The 20,779-nt window shown below is 44.4% G+C and overlaps 1 protein-coding gene across 1 annotated transcript in view; it reads left to right on the top strand.

Moving 5' to 3' along the window:
• The first annotated feature begins 18,736 nt into the window (after positions 1-18,736).
• Ryr2 (ryanodine receptor 2) overlaps positions 18,737-20,779 on the top strand; it is a 565,815-nt gene continuing 563,772 nt past the window's right edge. The window contains exon 1 of the mRNA XM_057787812.1: positions 18,737-19,153. Within this exon, the coding sequence (XP_057643795.1) occupies positions 19,106-19,153 (48 nt within the window). The 5' untranslated portion in view covers positions 18,737-19,105. The remainder of the gene's footprint in view (positions 19,154-20,779) is intronic.

The raw sequence follows: 20,779 nt of genomic DNA, 5'->3' as shown, positions 1-20,779 counted from the left end.
TCCTCTAATGAGATTCACAGTCAAGACTGGGAGGCAAGTCCTGTGGCCCCAGGGTTCTCCTGGAAACCCAGATGACAGATCATGAGCATTCCTCCTTGTGTATACCTGTGCTCTGCCATGTTGGAAAGTCTTATGGAGCGGACTTTGAATGTACCCTTCTTTTCAAATCTCTGACTCTATCTAGGTTCTTGTCTTCATTCTGAACTGAGGTAGAATAGTAGGAAACTAATCAATTAATTTCTTGCTAGATGGTTGGGACCAGTTATGTTGTCAAAGAGGTCTCAGCATATGACCAAGAGTTCAGCAGGCTCTAGCCCTCTGTGGCTGGACCATTGTGATTAATGTGTCTCCGAGACTCTATGTCCTTTGGCAAATGTTCCTTAACAGAAGGCTGGTCTTCAGATGTGGCCTTCTATAGCCTCTCAGTGCTTCATGCCCATGTCCTTAATTCTGACCAGGGTGGGACTGGATCTCTGAGTGATAGCAGCATTGACAATGACTTGCATATATGTGGTAGCGTTACAGTGGTGTTTGTTATATACTATCTGATTTAAATCTTACCACAAACCCCAGAAACAGAAATCCCCCCTCCTTGTCATGGATAAGAAAACTCAGTCTGTGATACAAGAAAGCTGTGAGGTTAGCTGGCGAGCAGCACATGGTTGGAGTCAGAGCAAGCCCCCCAGGAAGCTGGCTCGCACCCAGCCACCAGGGCTTATTGGCTTTGGCAGGAGTTTGGATTTTCTTCCCTTCCCTCCAGTTATTTTTCATTTTAATACGCAGGGATGGGAAGACACGTTGGCCACATGTGTACATCTTTGCTTACCTACTCACTTAAATTTCTCCTTGCTGTGACCAAATTCCAGAGAAACACACCTTCGTGGAGGAGAGGTTTACTTGGGCCCGTGGTCAAGGGAGACAGTCTGTCACGGTGGGGAAGGTGTGGCTGGAAGAACAGCTCCTCTCTGCGGTGGCTGCCTGCTCATATTAGGGTGGATGGGGTCACCCTCAGTCAGTCCTCCTCAGGGTTACTATCAGACACACCCAAAGGTGGGCCCTACTGCTGTCTGCAGTGTTCGCTCTCATCAAGCTGACACTTGATTCCATCACCCATCACACTTATTTCCCGGTGAGACTTTGGTTGGATTGGCATCCAAAGGGTACGTTTTATAGCAAAATCATTTATGGTAGTCAAACGCTAGAAATAAACAAGTGTCCATCAATTGGTGATGGATTAGCGAAATGTATGTACCCATACGATGGTGCATTCACCCACAAAAAAAGAGCAAAATAATATGTGCTATCATAGGATTGGATATGGATTATGACAAATGGGAGAAATCAGTCACAAAATATGAGGTAATGTATTATTTATTGTGTGCAATGATTGGAATGGACAAACCTGTTGAAGCAGGAGATTAGCACAGCACACTAAGAGATAGTTCTAAAGCCCATGGCTGAGGGGTGTGCACACAGTAGTCCTCCATAGAACAATAAGCATGGGGCCATTACGGAAGTTGATATTAGTTATGTTTCTCATTGCTGTGACAAATAACTTGACAGGAATTAGCTTAATGGAGCAAAGGGTTGTTTTGGTCCTGTACTCAGGGGGATATAGTTACCATGGTGAGGCAGGCACAGCCATAGGTTTAGCCCCTGACCTTCGTGGTGGGAGGCTGCTTGCTCACATCTGGGTAGGTCAGCAAGCAGAGAAAGGGGAATGTTGTTTGTGCTCAACTCACTTTCTCTGTGCTCCTGTTTTCATTCAGTCTGGAAGGTAGTGCTCACATTCAGCGTGGGTCTTCTCTGGGAAATCCCTGCACGGATACTGCATGCCAAAGATGTGCTTCTTAAATACCTTGATGTTTTAGTTCAATCACGTTAAGCATTCTAAGGTAATAAAGGTGGTAGGATTTATTTCAGACTGAGTCCCAGAATCTGGTACATGTTTGGAATCAGGCCCTTGATACACATTAGTGTTGCTGGACTGTGGACTTGGCTGTGTGTGTATTGGTTGTCTACAAATAGTTCAACCAGCAAGTGCCCTTTCTATGCTGACAGGATGTCTGGCCCTATATAAACATTTCTTTTTTAGAACAACTCTAATTCCTACCCTCCTTAGTTTATCATTAGTTTCTTGAGAAAATAATCTGTGTGTCCCAGGATGGTGAGTCAGGCCAGGGATCCAGGCCATTTTCTGGGCAGTAGCTGAACTCCGGGCTCCATGCTGGTAGGACCCGAGCCAGCTTGCCGGAGAGAGGTATTCCTTCCACCTCCTGGTGGCCAGGGCCAGCCCTTCTGCTCCTTCTCTCCTGCCACCCCTGCTTTGGTGGTTGCCAGAGCAACCATAAAAATATTACTCCACGTGCTCCAGGAACAAAATGTCAGTGCGCTTTACTATTGTTTTAATTTAAAAACAAATGTGTGAAAATAACTCCGGCCTGGAAGAAATACCCATTTTGGCACATGGCTCCCTTGGGAGAGGAGGCTTGGAATGAGTGTGTGGAGGGCAGGCAGAGCAATGATACGTAGGTTCAGTAAAGAGCCAAGTGCCTACAGTTAGCATGATAAATGTTTTAGAAATGCTTGGTGAATACTTCTAGTCCTCTTGTAGACCCAATTTCAAAATTTTAGAAATAGTGGATTGAAAAGCATTTCCTTTTCAACCCAAATTTTTGTCTACCTAGAATCTCCAAATGTGATCCTGTGTGGCGCCTGCACCATCTGGAACCACAGTCAGGCAACGGTTTGGGGAGTAAAAAACACACGGGGACATGGGTCACTCGAAACAAGAATACCAATCTTCTTGTGTTCCAGGGAAGCTTATATAGGGCTAGCTTTGACTAATAGTCACACCCTAGCTCTCGGGATTTTTCAGCTGCCAGCCCACCAGAAACCACTCCCCTGCCATCAGGAGCTCAGGAGGGTCTCGTGCCCAGAGCAGCTGCAAGCACAGGAAAGCAAGCTGTTTACTCTGGCAGGCAAGAGGGTCACAGGAAATTTAGGGTCTGAGGGTCTGCAGTCCCTAACAATCCTGTTTGGGTACAGGATCCTTGTAGATATAATTAATTAGTAGTATCGTAATGATATTGTTCTGGGTTTGGAGGATGCCTTCAGTCCAGTGATGACTGGTCTTCACGAGAAGAAGGGAGAATAGAGGGAGATATAGACAGACGGCTGTGTAGAGATTACAGGGAGAGGGGATCATGGGAAGAGTAGAGGCAATAGGGAGTGTGGAGACCATGGGGAGAGTGGAGACCAGGGGGATGGTGGTGGCCATGGGGAGGTTGTGGGCCATGTGGAGAATAGTAGGAATTTGGAAAGACATCATTAGTCACCAGGAGCTGGGAAGGGCGGGTGGCATTTCTCTTGGGGGTGGCATGGCTCTTTGCATACTTTGGCTTCAGACTTCTGATAACAGACTGTGAGAGAATAAATAATGGCGTGACAATTTGTCACCACAGCCCTGGAGGGTTAGAATAAGGAGTTTTTACTTTATAATTATAGGGAAGTATTTTGAACCCCTAAAGTATTTGGGGTAACTGGGCATATAGCATACTTATTTCTGTTTCAAACTGCTCAGTGTACAGATATAATGAAAAGAAAAAAACAATTGAAAATGTGGACTGATGGATGAAGAAGGAGGAGGGGATTCTTATTAGAGATGGGTTCTGTGGGTCATGACCAAACTTCCTGACATTAGTCTAGATGTCTGAGGTTTTTTTTAGAAAAGAGTTGAACTGCTGTATGTGAGAATGTGCCAAGGACTTGGAATTCTGTCACGTAGCTCCAAAGGTGAAAGAGACTGTGTTCCAAGACCAGAGAGAAGATGACACAGAAAGAGTTGAAGGGACAGGGAATGGAGATAGATAGACATTGGGACTTTAGAAAATGAAAAGTCAAAGGTCTTTGTAAAATTCCTGATGGCAAGGATGGTAGAAGGACTTTTAATCTATTTATTCATTTTCCCTTTATACATGACTACATTTTACTTTGATCAAATCTTCCCCTCGCTCCTGCCTCCAACTCTTCCTCCTCTTATATCCCCTCCCACCTTCATGTTCTCTGTTTTTCTTAATTAATTTTTAAAATCAAAATACAATGACATCATTTTCTCCCTCTAACTCCTCCCATGTCTTCTACCTCCAGCCCCTTATTCTTTTGAATTTATGGCTTCTTTTTCAGATTTATAAATATCCATACTCAGTCTTTAGTGTTGCTTGTATATTCACCATTTCAGGGCTGACCACTTGGTATTGAGCAACCAATTAGGATCTAATCCCTGGGGAAGACTAATTCTCCCTCTTAGCGGGCCTTATTTGCCTATGGTTCTTTCTTTGGGGTGGAGCCCCAGCCCCATGAGATTTCCTCCTTCCATATTAGTGTTGTCAGAGTTCTGGTCTTGTTTAGGCAGCTGTATGGTTGCAGTGTATTATGAGCGTAGTTTCCCTATTATTTGTAGGCGGCACAATCTAATAGCAGACTTCCTGGTCCTCTGACTCTTACAATCTTTTCTCCCACTCTTCCTTCATGTTCCCTAAGTCTAAGGCGCAGGAGTTGTTGTAGATCTGCCTGTTGAGGCTGGGAAGCCCACAATTAATTGTTCTGTGTGTTTTGACCAGTTGTGGTTTTCCATGATGGCCTCAGTCTGCTGCAAAAAGAGGCCTCTTTGGTGAGAGATGAGAGCTTATCTGTGGGGATAAGGATAAGCATTTAGAATTCAGTTAGGAATTATGCTGGTCTAGTAGAGTGATCTAAGCTCTGTGACCTCACTAGCCCTAGGTAGCTGGCTAGATTTCCAGTACCAGGCATGGTTTCCCATCTATTGAATCCAATTAGAGAGCTTTTGGTTACCACCAAGATGTGAGTGCCATTGTAGCCTCTTGAAGGTCTGGTTATCATTGTGGTTCATAGGTTTCATAGTAGGGTAGGAACTTAATTGCTTCCTCATGTTGTCTGCTTGCATAACACTCTCATCACCTGCTTCCAACTCCCCCGGGGTCCTTCCTTTACATCTTCCTCCCAATTTCATGTCATATGTTTATCCTGTATCTCTACATAACTGCATTTAATTAATGTTGCTCACATGGATAAAGAATTTCTACTGTTGCACGGGCAACCTATCAGGGTGCCAACCTCTGTAGAAAACTGATTCTTCCCTAGTAGCTGTTGACTGCCTGTAGCTTTTCCTTTAGGAGTAGAACTTTGAGAGCTACCTCCAAATCCATGCTGGAATATTATTAACCAGATCGATCTTGTGCAGGTAACCAGTTGTTGAGGTTCAGCAAATAGAACTGTCTGTCAAGGCCAGAAGACATGCTTGGCCTAGCCTTCTTCCACCCTATCCCATCTTCCACAGTATTCTGTTCCTTGAGTCTTGGGGCAAGGAGTTGTGATACAGATGTCTCATTTGGAGAGGGGCGCTCCATAGTTATTTATACTCTGCACTTCGAGAATTTGTGGGATTCTGTGTTAACTTCCAATTCACTGGCAAATAGGCAAGGATGGCAGGACTTGAAGGATTAAGTCATCACGGCAGCCATGTATCTTAATCCTTTCCCGTATATCTAACTTTCTGTAACAGCTGTCCACATGCCTTGGTGACAGGAGATAGAGCTGACTCAGAGCACACCGCAGGGGGTCAGCTGGCAGTGTAACAAAAGAGGTGTGGCCTCTGCAGTCCTAGAAGTGTGCTTTAACCTCCTAGGACTTTCTCAAGCCAGTGGCTAGATAATCAGTGCTCACACACACAAAAGTTCCTTCTTAAGAGAGGGATAACTGTTGTGGAATATTACTGTAGGCAAAGACGTGTTACACTTGTTTGTGCCTTATTTGTTTAATTATGTAAAATGTGTCGCTATTTCACCTTGCCTGCCTAAGGCACCTGATTGGTCTAATAAAAAGCTGAAGGTCAATAGATAGGTAGTAAGGGATAGATGGGGCTCGTGGGCAGAGAGAATAAGTAGGAGGAGAGAAGAGAAAAGAGAGAGAGAACGGAGGAGAGAATGAGGGAGAAAAAGAGGGAGACAGGTGCCCAGGGCCAGCTGGCCACCAGCCAGCCAGACACAAAGCAAGCAGTGACAGTAAGACATACAGAATGAAAGAAAGGTAAAAAGCGCAGAGGCAACACATAGATGAAGAGAAACAGGCTAAGTCATAGGAGCTAGCGACAAGTATAAAATAAGGCCGAGCATTCATAACTAACATTAATTCTCCACGTTATGATTTGGGAGCTGATTGTTAGCACAAACACAAGTAAGCTGCAGACAACGTTCATCATTGTTTCATGTTAGGGTTCAGGTATAGAATGTCCCCCATAGGTTCACATATTTAAACAATTGGCTTTTAGCTGCTGGCACTGCTTTTGGATCCTGGAAGAGGTGGGCCTTGGTTGGAGGAGGCTGGCCATGGCAGTGATGATGGGAACTGCAGGGTTACAGTGTGGCCTGCTTCTGGCCCATGCCTTTTTCTTCCTAGTCCTCCGAGAGTGAGAAAGGTCTCATGCCTATGTCCCCAAACATTAGAGCCATTCTCAGCACCACAGATACCTCCAGGCTGCCATCCTCATATCTGTGAACTAAAATAAGCCCTTTCTTCCCTGAGTTGCTTTGGCCAGGTTTTTATCCCAGCGATAAAGCTGGTAGAAGCTGGTTCATGAGGCTAGCCGAGCACAGGAGACACGGGCGCGACACGGGCGCTGTGCGGCCTTCTGAAGCTGTGTGCTTACTTAATGTTTCAGTTTCTTCATCTGCCTTTTTCTACCCAAACTAATGCAGCCACTTGCGGGGCACACAGGACCAGTTTGGGGAGCAGCACTAGCTAACCCTGCTCCCCATCCTGTCCACACGTGGCTCACATTCTGCTCCACGTCTCCTGTGGAGAGCACCGAGACAAGGCGTGGGGGGCTTGGCCACCTTGATTTTTCCTGAAGGACTTCTTCATTTCAAAGGCAATCCCGGAGAGGACTTTGAGCTTGTTTATATCTTTCAAGTTCTATTTATTTATTTATTTATTTTTAACTTCACTCTTGACCTATCTTTCCATGACAAAAATTTAAAGTAGTTTAGTTTATGATGACAACTGATTGTTTCTTTATTTCCACTTGTAAGTTTTGAGAGTGAGTGAGCAACAACCATGTGTGTGCTATTCTGAGCACAGACACCCATGACTTGAGTGAGGCTGGAGTATGTTTCTGTTTGTGTTAGTTTGTTATTCAGTACCCTGCCATGATGTTATTTATGTTTTTCATGGGGGCACTTGAGGAGTCCTATTTCTGACAAGGACAATAACTCTTACTTATATATTTGGGTACATTTAGTCACTTAGAAATTCAAACCACAGAGACCTTATTCCAGCTCATTTTGGCTTGAGAAATTTTATTTCATTATTTAATTTTACATTTTATTATTTTTGAGATGTGGTCACACTATATAGCCCAGGTTGCCCTGGAGTTCACTATATAGTCTTTATGTTAATTTCTTTAACATTTTTGTGATATTTGGGATTGAATGGGAAAGTCCTAAAACAAACAGTTTTAAATACTTTTTATTGTAGTATAATACTGCTATGAGTCTATTTTATTATTGTCGGTTGTTAATTTTGAACTGGTCTGTGGCTGTTAGAATGTGGCCTGTCCCCCACAGCCTCCTATGTTTGAACAATCTGTCTCCAGCAGGTGGTGCTACTCTGGAGGAACTTTCCAGAGGTGGAGCTTTCTGTCACTGGTTGGCCTTGAAGTTTTGCAGCTTAGTCCCTCTTTTTACAGGAGAGAAAAAGATAGGCCAGCATAAGCAGCAGGCCCCTCCCCATTCCAGGAGCTCAGAGGGCACAGACAGGGCCTGAAGCAAGCCTATCTATGTCAGCCACCACAGTTCTTTTGTCTCAGAGGCTTCTGCTCTGATAATTTCTTCCCCATGTTCTCTCTCTTTTCTGTTTGACACTGAAAGATGGTATATTCTATTCAGAGTATTTTATTTGTTTGTGCTGACTTCCATATATATGTTTTTTATTTCTATTTCTAGGAAATCTTCTCAACTTTAACTTACTACTCTCTGTTGAAAAGTTTCTTTTGCTTGACATTTTGAATTTCTCAGAATTCCTTCTTACTCCTTTTGCATCTATACTGTTCTTGGCTTATGACAGCTCTGTCTTGCCATCTTGGGGACAATATCCGATGTTACTCCATATCTTGCAATTTCTGTTTTTTAATGCTCACGTTTTTGTTTATGATAGGTTTTTTTTATATTTTTTAATATTTCAGCTTTATTAAAATAGCTGTTTATTTCTAGTTTTGTATTCTTATTTGGGGTAAGAATATAAAGGTTAGGAATTGAGGCTAAACTTGTGTAACATAAACCTACAAACTACATTTTTTTTTTTAATGTAAAGTTTGGTTAGATCAAAGGGGATGGTCTGGGTCAGTAGAGCAGCTGTGCTCTTCTGAGATCATCAGAGTCCAGCAATAGGTGATTGTTTACCTGTTAGCGTGAAGGATTGGGGGACGTGTGTTAGAGGACAGAGAAGAAAGAGAGGCATGACGTTCCAGGAAGCTCTGATTAATGATAGGATAAACAAAACAAAAACAAAAACAAAACAGGGCTAGTGGCAAAGCATCATTTTCTATTAAGTTTTGTTTAATTTTGATTACTTAGTTGATTGAATTAAGAAACACTTAGGTTGTTAATAAAGTCTGTCTTTGGGTAAGCCTGTGAGGATGTTCCCAGATAGAGATACCTGGTGGGAGAGGCCCATCCTGAATGTTGGCAGCGCCATCCTATGGGTGGAGTTCTAGACTAGATAGAAAAGGACAGAGCCAGCAGAATGACAGCATCCCCTTCTCTGCTTCTCCATCTGCCCAGCTGTGAGCAAGCAGCCTCGTTCTCCTGCTGCCGCATCCTCCATGTCCTAACATGGTGGACTGTACCGCTCGCTAACTGTGAGCCAGATGAATCCTTCCTCCAGAAGTCGCCTCTTATCCGATATTTGGTCATGGCAATGAGAAAAGAAGCTAGTGTAAATTGACAGAGGACAATCAGAAACACCTGGACAGCTGGACACATGTGAGGTACAGTCTCCGTCTCAGGAGGACTCTGGGGTCAGGAGAGGATCAAGGAGCAGGACCAGTGCCGTGTCCAGGGTAACCTTGAACTTCTATGTCTGGAGTCTGTGTGGCTGAGACTGAGAGTTTCTGGCCTTCAGCTGCAGTTGTTCTGGGGAGCCTTAGAGACTGAGACTGTTTCAGGTTTGCTTGGTGACAGGCTTATTGTTGTTGTTGCTGCTAGGAGCCTTTCAGGGAATCGAAGTGAGGAGGGTTCTTGTTTATTTGTTTTTCTCCCTGTCTATCTAAAGCTATCTTACACAAAAGAGCAAATAATTAAAATGTATTAAAGGGTATACAAACTGAATTAGTTGAAAATGAACATGAAATAAAAACAAAGCCAGATCAGGAGCACTGAACATTTAATATGAACTCCATTACGAACAAAAGGGTAGTTCTTATATATGGTAAAAGAGAAAAAATATAAAATGAAAATTAATTGACAAAGCAAATGACTTTCCATGACATAGATTGCAGACGAAGTATTATAGGAAGAGAGGTGGGACTGATGTTTAGGAGAGAAAAAAAATGACAAATCTTAAGCAGATAAAATATAAGAACCTAGCTTTTTGTGCTGATATTGCTCCTGCCAACATGGTGAACATGCTGGACATCCTACAAGAACTGTGGCAAGCACCATCCCCACCAAGTGATACAGTACAAGAAGGGCAAGGATTCTTCTTAGTACGCCAAGGGAAAGCGGCACTATGACAGAAAAGAGAGTGGGTACGGTGCACTGACCAAGCCTACTTTCCACAAAAAGGCTAAAACTGCAAAGAAGGTTATTCTGAGACATGAGTGTGTTGAGTTCACTGCAGGTCTAAGAGGATGCTGGCTGATAGGAGATGCAAGCATTGTGAACTGGGAGGTGATAGGAAGAGGAAGGGCCAAGTGATCCAGTTCTAAGCCAATTTAGTTATGAAGACAATAAAATCACGAGCTTTTACTAATACACACACACACACACACACCTCCTACAGTAAGGTTTACAAAGTGAAATCAAAGAGACTAAGTGTTTTAGTCACAGGATATAGAAAAGACTGGACTCGTAGCCCTGATGGTAGGATGCATGTCTAGCAGGCACAAAAACCTGAGTTCAGCCTTAGCACTGAATACAAACCAGGCCTTTAATCCCAGCGCTCTGAAGTTGGAAGTAGAAGGATTAGAAATGCAAGGTCGTCCTTGGCAACACAGTGAGTGTGAAGCCACCTGGACTCGCAAGACCTTGTCTGAGAAAAAAAAAAGTACGGAAGTATTTTTCTCTTGTTAGATATACAAAGGAATCTGATTTTAAATGTAACTTACAGGATCGAGACTGTAAAAACAGTCTGTTGACTTATCTGTCCACCCATCCGTTTATTGAAATAGCACCATACAGTTTAGTTCTGGAGGTCTGAGTGGAAACCTCGAGGGGAAAATCTGAGTCATGTATCCACAAGCTCTGGATGCTTGCCCCTGTAAGTTCTTAGCAAGCATTGGTTCCATTTTAGAGAATCTGTGGGGGAGAAGTTTAGTTAGTCACAGGAATAGTAAGTTACACATTTATAAAAAGAATGACCTACACGTTTCCAGACTGAACTGATACGAATAACCTCCACATCACGAAAGAAGCTGGAAGAACGTAGTTCAGAAGCCATCCTATGAATATTTTAATAAGAGCAGCAGTACACAGTGTGCCTCTGTAAAGAACAGATCCTGGCTGAGGATGCCGCTCTCTCCATCTGACAGGATGATAAGGCAGCTGAGGGAGGTAGTAGGTATGAGCTGCTCAAGCGACTTTACTAAAGATTCCCACTTCTGCTCGGGAGGTGACTGCATCAGGAAATTAAGAAGGAATGAGATGGGCTGGGTGGTGGTGGTGCACACCATTAATCTAAGCATTTGTGAGGCACAGACAGGTGGATCTCGGAGTTTGAGACCACCCTGATCTACAGAGTGAGTTTGAGGACAGATAGGACTACACAGAGAAACCTGGTCTTGAAAAAACAGAAAACAAACAAACAAACAAACAAACGGAATGAGATGGTTGAAGGGTTTAGAAATGGTAGCCAGGATGTCTTGAACTGAAGACTGACAGTCAGTTAGAGGACAATCCCTTGAGTGTGCCTGGTGGAGGAGCCCCCAGAGAAGTGGTCTTGGCCTGTTTGATGGTGAGAGAAAGGACCAGTGTCTTTGAAATGCTATGAACAAGTGAGGGTAGATATGTTTCGTGGACAGGAAGGGTCTGAGGATACAGGGCCTTCAATTCATGATATAAATGCCATGGATTTTATTCAAGGGCAAAGAGAGAGGTGAGGAGTAGATTGGAGGTGGCTGAAGGAGGCACAAGAGGCTGCTGACGCGGAATGAAGGAGCAGACAGTTTAGATCAGGACACGGGAGAACAGCCAGATTTGCAATCTCTTTCTTGGCATAAGTTGCCAGTAGATTGGTTGTGGGGAGGGAGGGAAGAGGGTTAATCAAAGCATGTCACCTGAGCCTTTGGTCTGACCAAACTGTGATGGGGCAGACTTTGAAGCGAGATGATTGAGGATGGGATCTGGGGTGGGGTTCTACCTAGTGTGTCGTGTCCAAGTTGCCATCTGTTCATTGACTCGAGACTTGAACAAACCAGGTATTATTCTGGACCTCAGGGGGAGAAATTGGCACCTAGATGAATCAGAAGTCACAGCCTAGAGATTTGATTTGCATGGTTTCATCTGAGTCCTCGGGATTTGCCTAGTTAAAACTAACAGTAGTTGAGTGGAAGGTCTCGCTCAGCCTCTCATCTTTTGTATACCCTCCAAAGGCTGAGCTTCGAAAGTCAAGTATCAAGTGCTTTCTCTGAAAGATTCACATAGTCCTTGCCACCTGTTTTGCTGTTTCTGGGCCTTTGGTGCCATCACTGAAACCATGGCAGAGAGAACTGACCACTTCACAGTCTCCTTACACTTACATTACCATGACCCCAGCACTCAGGGATTAAAATGTTAATAAGATGCTATGGTAGGAAGAGAAAGTTGGGTACTCCCAATACAGAAAATCTATTAGTCTGGTTCAAGAAAAATATTTTCTAAGGACCTGGTAACTTTTTAACTGAATTAAGATGAGACTTAAGGGAACTTAAAATGTCTGCTAAAGCCCTGGTTCACCTAAGCCCTACATGAAACACACACACACACACACACACACAAAGCCTTGCATGAAATATACACATGCACGCATGCACACTCGCACTCATGTGCAGTAATCTGATATACAATGCATGTCTTGATCTGAATGGCTATTCCTAGGATGAGCTACCTTTTGATTCTTGGATTCACCCCTGAGATCCCTCCTTGTCTTTTTTATTTCCCTTGTCCTTTAATAACAAGGACCACTGCTCTTCATGGACCTACCCATTTACACATTATGGCTGGGTGATATTTGTGACCGTACAGTTCACAAGTCACCTGTCCCAAGAAGCCTTTCCTATGTCCTTCGTTATCCATTCCCACCTCTCTCCTCTGTCATAGCACTCACCTTTCTGCATGACATGCCACTGTAAGCTTCAGGAACCCAGCACGTTCTTGCTCATTCTGTATTCTGGGAAGAGAGCACAGAGCCAGGCAGTAATGATGGCAAATGAATACTAAATGCTTGAACGCATGGATTGAATATCAACTGTAAAGCCAACTGGGCTGCTGAAGTGGCTCTGCCCTGGTCTCTGCCTTCAGCTCTCTTAAAATACAGTGTCAAGGGTAGTTGTTGGCTTGGACAGCTTCATCTTCCATGACTGGAGTTAATTTCGGCTAGTAGCTCAGCATGCCTGCTACCTGAAAGTAAGCACAGTACCCTGCCAGGTGTCATGACCTAGAGCCCAACAGGGCACAGTAGTCTTAAAGCCCAGAGATTGTTTTCTCAGGCTCACTTTCCTTAGTCTATCACCTTTAGAAATTTCACCAGGATTAGAAAATTCAGTGACAAATTAAAAGTCTGTTAAAATTATCTTTTTTATTGAAACACCTTATTTTATTTGTATGCAGCTAATCATGGTGGCCGTCAGTGTCAACATCTTCCTGAATTTTTTGCTTTACCAGAACCCCACAGTATTGGATATATGTGTAACCTACCCTTCCCAGCACCACATTTACCCCAGACACATGGATCTGTTATATTCAATTCAAGGTGAAGCTGAGATTGGTGTGACCTGTGGTCAGCAACAACAACAGTGTACTGTATGTGCAGACATCTAATATATGTGACATTTGAGTAAAATGGGAGAGGAAAAAAGAGGACGCTATTTTGGTTAATTACATAGGTGTTGTAAACTTTTGTTTAGAACAAATGTATTTTCACTTGTGGGTTAACAAAATGGAAGTTCTTTATTTGACAATGAATTATGTTCTCTGTTTTTAAATGATGGCAGATGTTCTTGAGATACCTTAAGCATAAGACAATCATGATAGCCCCATAATATCTGAATGTTCTCCACCCAGCTGTCCATGAAAATAATTTGAAAATGAGCCAACTCTCCTATCAATTTATTGAAAAAACAAATCAAATGCATCTTTATTGCACATGTATTGCACAGCGATTTCCTTTGTGATAAAACATTTTATCTTAAAAAGAAGCTCGCTAGGACTCAAGATGTTCTAATGGAGGAGAAACATCCTTCCTGCAGTGGAGTTTCTTAAATCTCAGGAAATAAACTCAGTATTTTCAGGAAATCCCTGAAACTGATCAGATCCACTAGATTTCTCCCTTCCTAAGTGTGTATAAACAGTCAGGACTGCTGAGAGACTCCCCAGACAATCCAGGGTGCTTAGAAGAGACAGAGAACAGTCAGCCTTCCTGGCAGAGGCTCAGACCAACTAAGCTGCCTAGAAAAGACTCTTCACCCTGTTGAGATGCCTGTAGTTGTGTAGTGAGCTTCAGGTTTTATTAGCCATCACCCATGCTGGGGTGGACTTTTGATGATGGAGCTGTCTTCAAGTTATTTTTGCTTCTGTAAGTAACACATTACCCATATTTCTTTAAGTATTCTTAACAAAACCCCTTAATTCACCAAGTTGGACTTTGGTAGTATCCTTACTGTGATCTGTCATCAGTTTCCTATGTGGGCTGTGAAAGCTTTTTCTTGTGTCTCCTTGGGAATAGAGTTACACATCATGTGTAGATTTTTTTCTTATCATTAACCCCTATACAATATGACAACTAGTAACTAAAATTTACATTAATTAGTTATAAGTAATCTAAAGATGATATAAAGAACGTAGGATTTTATTTGTAAGTATAATTATATAAATATGAAACATCATTTATATGAAAGACTTGATCACTGGTAGATGTTTGTATTTTCACGGAGTCTAGAACCCACATTCTCTCAATATCTAAGGATCATAGTAGTGTAGTTATAAGTTAAGACCAAATCTGCTGGTTGCTTACCTAAGGCTTACCTCGGCAACCCACATCTTGCCAGAAGTTCAAAACTCAGAAATTCACATCTCCTTGGGAACCTATTCTTCCTCAGGAACCCAGATCTCTTCAAGAACCCAAATATCCACGGGGTCCCACATCTCAGAAAATCAAATCTCCCTGGAATCCCACGTCTCCTCTGGAAGCTATATCTCTTCAGGGTCCCTGTCTTAGGAAGCCATCTCCTCAGAAACTTATGCCTCTTCAAGAAACCATGCTTCTTTAGAACCCATCTTTTCAGGCGTCTGCACATTTTCTCAGGAACCCAGAACTCTGCAGGAATGCACACATCCTCAGGGAATGCATGACTCCACAGAGCACATACTTCTTCAGAACCCACATTCTCCTTCTGTAGAGAAGGTGGTTGATTGGGCTTTCGTTTATGGGGAGTCGCTCTTTTCTGTGATGACCTGGGTTCCTCCGGTGCCATGATGTGCATCATATTGGCTTTTGTTTGCTATATATAGTTCAGTCCTGACCCTCTAAACTCGAGTGCGTATGGCGGTTTGGAGCTGAATAATTTTAAGATGGATGAAAGGACAATATACTGATGGGTGACCTCAAACTCTTAGCAAACCAATGTCACCTAAGCATCTGAAGTGGGGAGGAAAGCATAAACTGCATTTTATTTTTGAACCAGAGTAATCCCTGCCTTTTCCCTGAATTTACTTGAAACTCCAAGAGCTATCTGGACCCTGGCTGGCCTGCAACCAGGGACAGATCTCTGCCAGAACAAATAGTCCATACTAATCTAGACTCTTGGACTTTCTACTTTGGGATCAGGGTATGTGAGGAACACAAAAGAACTTGATCATGGCATCTTCAGACCCCTGCCTCACCATTCAGTAGCTATATGGTATGCTGAGAATTATAAGACTTGGTCCCTTCTTCCTAAAATGGAATATGTGAAGATGAAAAGAAATAAAATGCCTGGATCAGAGTGAATAGTCAACAAATAGGACTACATCATCCTCATCTCTATCTTCATCATCATCTTCATCACCACCTTCATCTCCATTCTCTTCATATTTTTCCTCTTCATTATCATCTTCATTTTCACTCTCATTCATCCTCCTGGTCATCATTGTCATCCTTATCACTTTCTTTATCTTCCTCATCTTCATAACCACTATTAACCTTCATGTCATTTCTGGCTCTCTGCACTGATACAGACTTAAAGATTCAGGCCATGTCACCTGAAGACTGACTTGTGGTGATGTCTCCCGAAAACGCCTGGTGTATTGTCCTAGGGTAGGTGCACATGGGAATTGTAGAAGCTTAGAGAACCTTCAACAAACTGAGGGAGAAGTTGGTATTTTGAATTCATATCATTGGAAAACAGTAAATGAATAATCTTATATGTGTCCTAATGTTTTGTTCTTTAAGGATGCTTAGAATCTTGCTGAGCTAATGGTGAGTTACATTGTCCCATTCTGAACTGGGCAGCTGCAGAAATGTCTTTATTAAATATAGACTCCCTAGCAATATTTTGTTCCCCAAACCAACCCAACCCAAGCCCCCCAAAGGAAAACAACAACGAGAAGAGGAAATTTGGTTTTTCTCCTTCTTTTTGAAGATACAAAAATAGCCATAAAAGGGAACACTCCCCATTTTGAAATTACTGTATTAGAAAGACAATTAATTCTTTAACCTTTTATATTGTAACAGAGATCTAACAGAGTGTTATATTTAACATATAAAGAGTCCAGTAATATGGTTGAGCTCACATATTGGTTTTCCAATGCAGAGTGGTTAGTCCTGAAAGCATACACAAACAACAGAAATGGAGTAAGCAAGTTGCACTTACATGTATTTGTGAATGCACAGACACATATACATATGTATTAACAGTAATGAAAGAAAAAGAGGCTATCAGCTTGAGAGTGGGGGGATATGGGTGAGGTCTGAGGGAAGGTAACTTGGGAGGACCTGGAAAGAAGAAAGGGAGGAGGGAAAGTGATGTAATTCTATCTCAATTAAAACATATTAAAATAAAATACAAAAGGAGTCTAATAAAATAAAGCATTATTAAGAAATCATATTTCAACAGCAGACATGAAGATAGAATATATGCAATATGGACCTAGGGAAAAAGGAACATTTTTATAAAAGCTGAATGACTCAGGGTCTCCTCTCCTATTTTCTGAATGGTTTTATGCCAAGAAAATGTCCATTTGTTAATCCTGCATAACTTAAGTCTCGTGTTAAAGATTCTAGGCATAAAGTTTATGTCCACATTATATTTCTTTTTCTAAAATAAAATTATATTTAACATGGAACGCTCTATAATCCCTTTTACTCACAGGGTTGTTTTTCTATTTACCTTTTGGATGGTGTAATTCTCTTATCTGCCAAGTTTTCAGGTGAGATGATGGGTGCCCTCCTATAACACAGACATCGCACCACAGAGCAAGAATATTTGCACAAAGACATATGATATCTATTTTTCTTGGAAACAGACAAAAACCATGACTCTGAGGACAAAGTTAGCAGAAATAAAATGTAACCCGAACAGAACTTTCTGGTCAGTTCTAATGACCTATCGATGCTGTGGCATGTGTAGCAGAGGGAAATTGCTGCATGATTCTTTATTTTATAATCCCTGCACTTGTATAGGATGGGCATTTGGGAATGCTCCTTTCTCCATATTTTTTTTCAGTGATATTTTGTAGTTGGAGACTGCTTGTTTGTTTCCCGGCCACCCAGACCTGAATAATCACATGGAAACTATATTAATTACAACACTGTTTGGCTGTTTAATCTCAAATTAACCCATTTTTTATTAATCTGTGTATCAGCAGGAGGCTGTGGCTTACTGGTAAGGGTCCCGTGTCTGTCTCCTTCAGCAGCCACATGGCCTCTCTGTGACTCTGCCTATTCTCTATATATCTCTATTTGGATTTCCCGCCTGGCTTTATTCTGTTAAGCCATTGGCCAAAACAGTTCATTCATCAACCAATAAAGCAACACACATACAGAAGGACATCCCACATCAAAATAAATGAAAGAACTGTGAAATAGGAAAACAAGGGACTGGTTTTCTTCAGACATTTTATTTTCTCAGTCACAGTTGCATAGTTTATTTAAGCATTCATTTAGTTATTTATGTGTGGAGGCAGAGGAAAACTTGTTGCAGGCAGTTCTTTCTTCCCACCGTGTGGTCCCCTGGGATTGAATTTAGGTTGTCAGGATTGGAGGCAAGTCCCTCCACTGACTGAGCGATCTAGCTGGCCCACAGCTGTTTTTAAAATGGGGATATGGTTGCTTGTTATTGCATGGAGCATTGTGAGGCTTGGATAGGACGTTTGTGGAGGAATGCTCAAATTTTAGCCCTTGGGGAGGACAGCAGACACCCTAGGGTGAGTTTAGGGCCATCCACTGATTCTTACTGGTCCTTATCATTCCATAGTTTATTGTAATTCCTTATACAGGTAGATTATGAATTCATGTGTCTTGTACCACATTGCCTGACAAGATACTCACTTCGTTATTGAATGCTGTGATTGCTAGGCTACCATCGAATACTTTAAAATATATATATTTATTTTTATGTATGTGCCTGCATGAATTTATGTGCACTAAGTGCATGTAGGTGCCCATGGAGGCCAGAGAGCGTGGGTTTCCTGGAACAGGGGTTACAGGTGGTTGTGAGCCGCCTGGTGTGGATGTTAGGAACTGAACCTGGTCCTCTGCAAGAGCAGCGAGTGCTCTTAACTCCTCAGCCATCTCTCCAGCCCCTGTTGTTGAACATTTTGTTACAGCTCTTCGTGCATCCACACTGTGCCCCTTGTCTGGATCATCTCTGATGTGAGCTTATCTGACTCAATACCGAAGAAACCGCGTCTATCTAGATTCGAGGGAGTCCAAGTGTAAATATCGAATACACTTAGGTAGTCCCGACTCTGCGCACCCCGGGAGAAGGGGCTTTGGAAATTGGTGCAGAGAGCAAGCAGCCTTGTTGCTAGGGTTTGAGGTCAGAAAGGGCAGCAGGTGCAGGGGAAGGCTGAGCGCTCTGGCACGCGCCAAGCGATTCCGCGAGCGGCCAGTAAGCGGCGCTGGGCCCCGGCGCTGGCGGCCCGAGGAGCGGGCTGCGGATTACCTGCAGCAGCTCGGGCTGGCAGCTCCTCCCCGCCCGCCCGCCCCCAGCCCGCCCCCGCCGCCGCACTACCCAAGCTCGGCGGGCTCCAGGCACTCGCTGGCGGGAGCCGGGGCCGAGCGCGCCGGGCACTGGGGCCTCCTCCCTGCGTCTTCAGGCCGGCTGCCTCCTTCCGCACAGTGCGGCGCAGGGAGGGCCCGCGCCTCGGCCGCCCCCGCGCGCCCGCCTCCTCCGCGCTGCAGGGGGACCGCCGGGCTCACGGCACCAGCAGCGCGGCCCCGGGGCGCCTCCAGTTCCCGGCTGTGGCCGCCACAGGGGCAGCGACCTGAGTAGCAGCCGCTGGAGCCCCTAGAGCATCCCGGGTGGCAGTGACTAGAGCGCTCAGAGAAGCCGCAGAAGCAGTAGCAGCAGCGTGAGTGGCCGCGGTCGTCGGGCTCCGCAGGGCTCCGTAGCCTGCCCGGCCAGGAGCGCGGAGCCATGGCTGATGCGGGCGAAGGCGAGGACGAGATCCAGTTCTTGAGAACTGTAAGTGCCATGTCGCGGCGCGCGTCCTCCCACGGGAAGGGGCGCCCTGGTAGCCACCAGCCGGGTGCCCGCAGAGTGACAGCCGGCTGCGAGGCCAGAGGCGCCCCGGGGATATTGGAGGGGTCCGCATCGCCACATGTGTGCAGGTGTGCGTGTCGAGCCTAGGAAGGGCAGGACGCGTGTCTGTGCGCGCGTGTGGAAAACCAAGGGAACCCCGTGCAGTGACAGCGTGGCTAGCCAGCGGGAGGTACCCGGGAGGGTTCTATCTAGATCCGGGACTGGCCAGGGACCTCTCCGACGGCTTCAGGCTAGGGTGCAGAGCTGCGTGTTCGGTGGGGCGCGCGGAGCGTGGGGACTTCAGCTGTCGCCGTCCCTGGGGCTTTGGGGTTGAGTCTGCGCGCTGTCACAGAGCGAGGACATCGCAATTCGCGTACTTGGCATAGCTCTCATAGTGAGTGGCTCAGGGCTGAGGAGGTTGCCCTGAGGGTGCCCCCAAGTCAGGATGATACCAAAGACATGAGGGCTTGCTCTGGTGGACCCCACGGTTCCCGGCATGGTGCCGTGGTGATTTTGCGACTACAGCTTGCAGAGCACATGGGAACCGTGGTGTGTGTTTTGTGTGTGTGTGTGTTTGTGTGTACGTGTGAGTGTGTGCTGTGTCTGCGCGCCGCATGAAAGCATTTACGGAGGGTGGGAATCATGAACGTGTGGTGTCGTTCTCTTAAACGCTGGCTTATTGAATACTGAGTGCAGCAAAGTGCGTGCCTGCAAGCGAGTGTGTGTGTCTGTGTGTGTGTCTGTGTGTCTGTGTACGTGCGCGCGCAAGGTGAGGGTGGCTGCTTAGAATTTCCACACTGGGTAATAAGCAGGGAAAGACTGGCCTTACTCTAATAAGATTCCTTCTCCTTAAGTGCCTCTTGGCGCTGCTGCTTCCTCCCTGACTTGTTTTAACACTGCAGATACTTCCCAGCCCATTGCTCACCTCCAAACCTGGACTGAGCCCCCATGGACCAAAGAAACACAGGAACTCCGTGTTAATAACAATCCAATTCGCCTTTTCATCTCATCACCTCGGTCCTTCCTTCCCCACATCTCCTCTTTTCCCAAGAATATCCTCCCAACAGGATTCCTGGATTTCAACCTAAGACTGCATTTTCTGCTGGGATTGCTTCCCAGCAGTTTAAACATCCCACTTCCAGGCGCAATCCCTTCCATAATCACAGAAAACACCACAGATGGGAAAATTTTGAAATATTAACTAGAAGATAACTTGGGTGTGAAATCATGTCGCTGTGTTTGCAGAAAATCTGGAGGTAGCATTAGAAGCCCACTCCCCTGTCCCTTTTGCTCTTCAGTAGTATTTGTGGAGGTCATTTGCACATGAAGACATTCCAGAGAGGACTGAGAGTGCAGATCTGGGTCCACTGGGAAACACTAACCCGAGCCACATCTGCTGCCTCCACACCTTTAGAGAACATCTTCACTAAGACATTGTTTATGAGGGTATTTGGAGCCTTCTAGCCATATAATTTATTACATTTCTTAGTGGACAATTGTCTAAAAGTTCCGTTTTTGTTTTCAACAAGTCAAGCCATAGCCAAAACCAAGGGATGTCTTCTTTAGGCA

The sequence above is a fragment of the Chionomys nivalis genome, chromosome 13, assembly GCF_950005125.1.
Source record: "Chionomys nivalis chromosome 13, mChiNiv1.1, whole genome shotgun sequence".
NCBI lineage: Eukaryota > Metazoa > Chordata > Mammalia > Rodentia > Cricetidae > Chionomys > Chionomys nivalis.
This window is presented reverse-complemented; position numbering and strand designations above follow the sequence as displayed.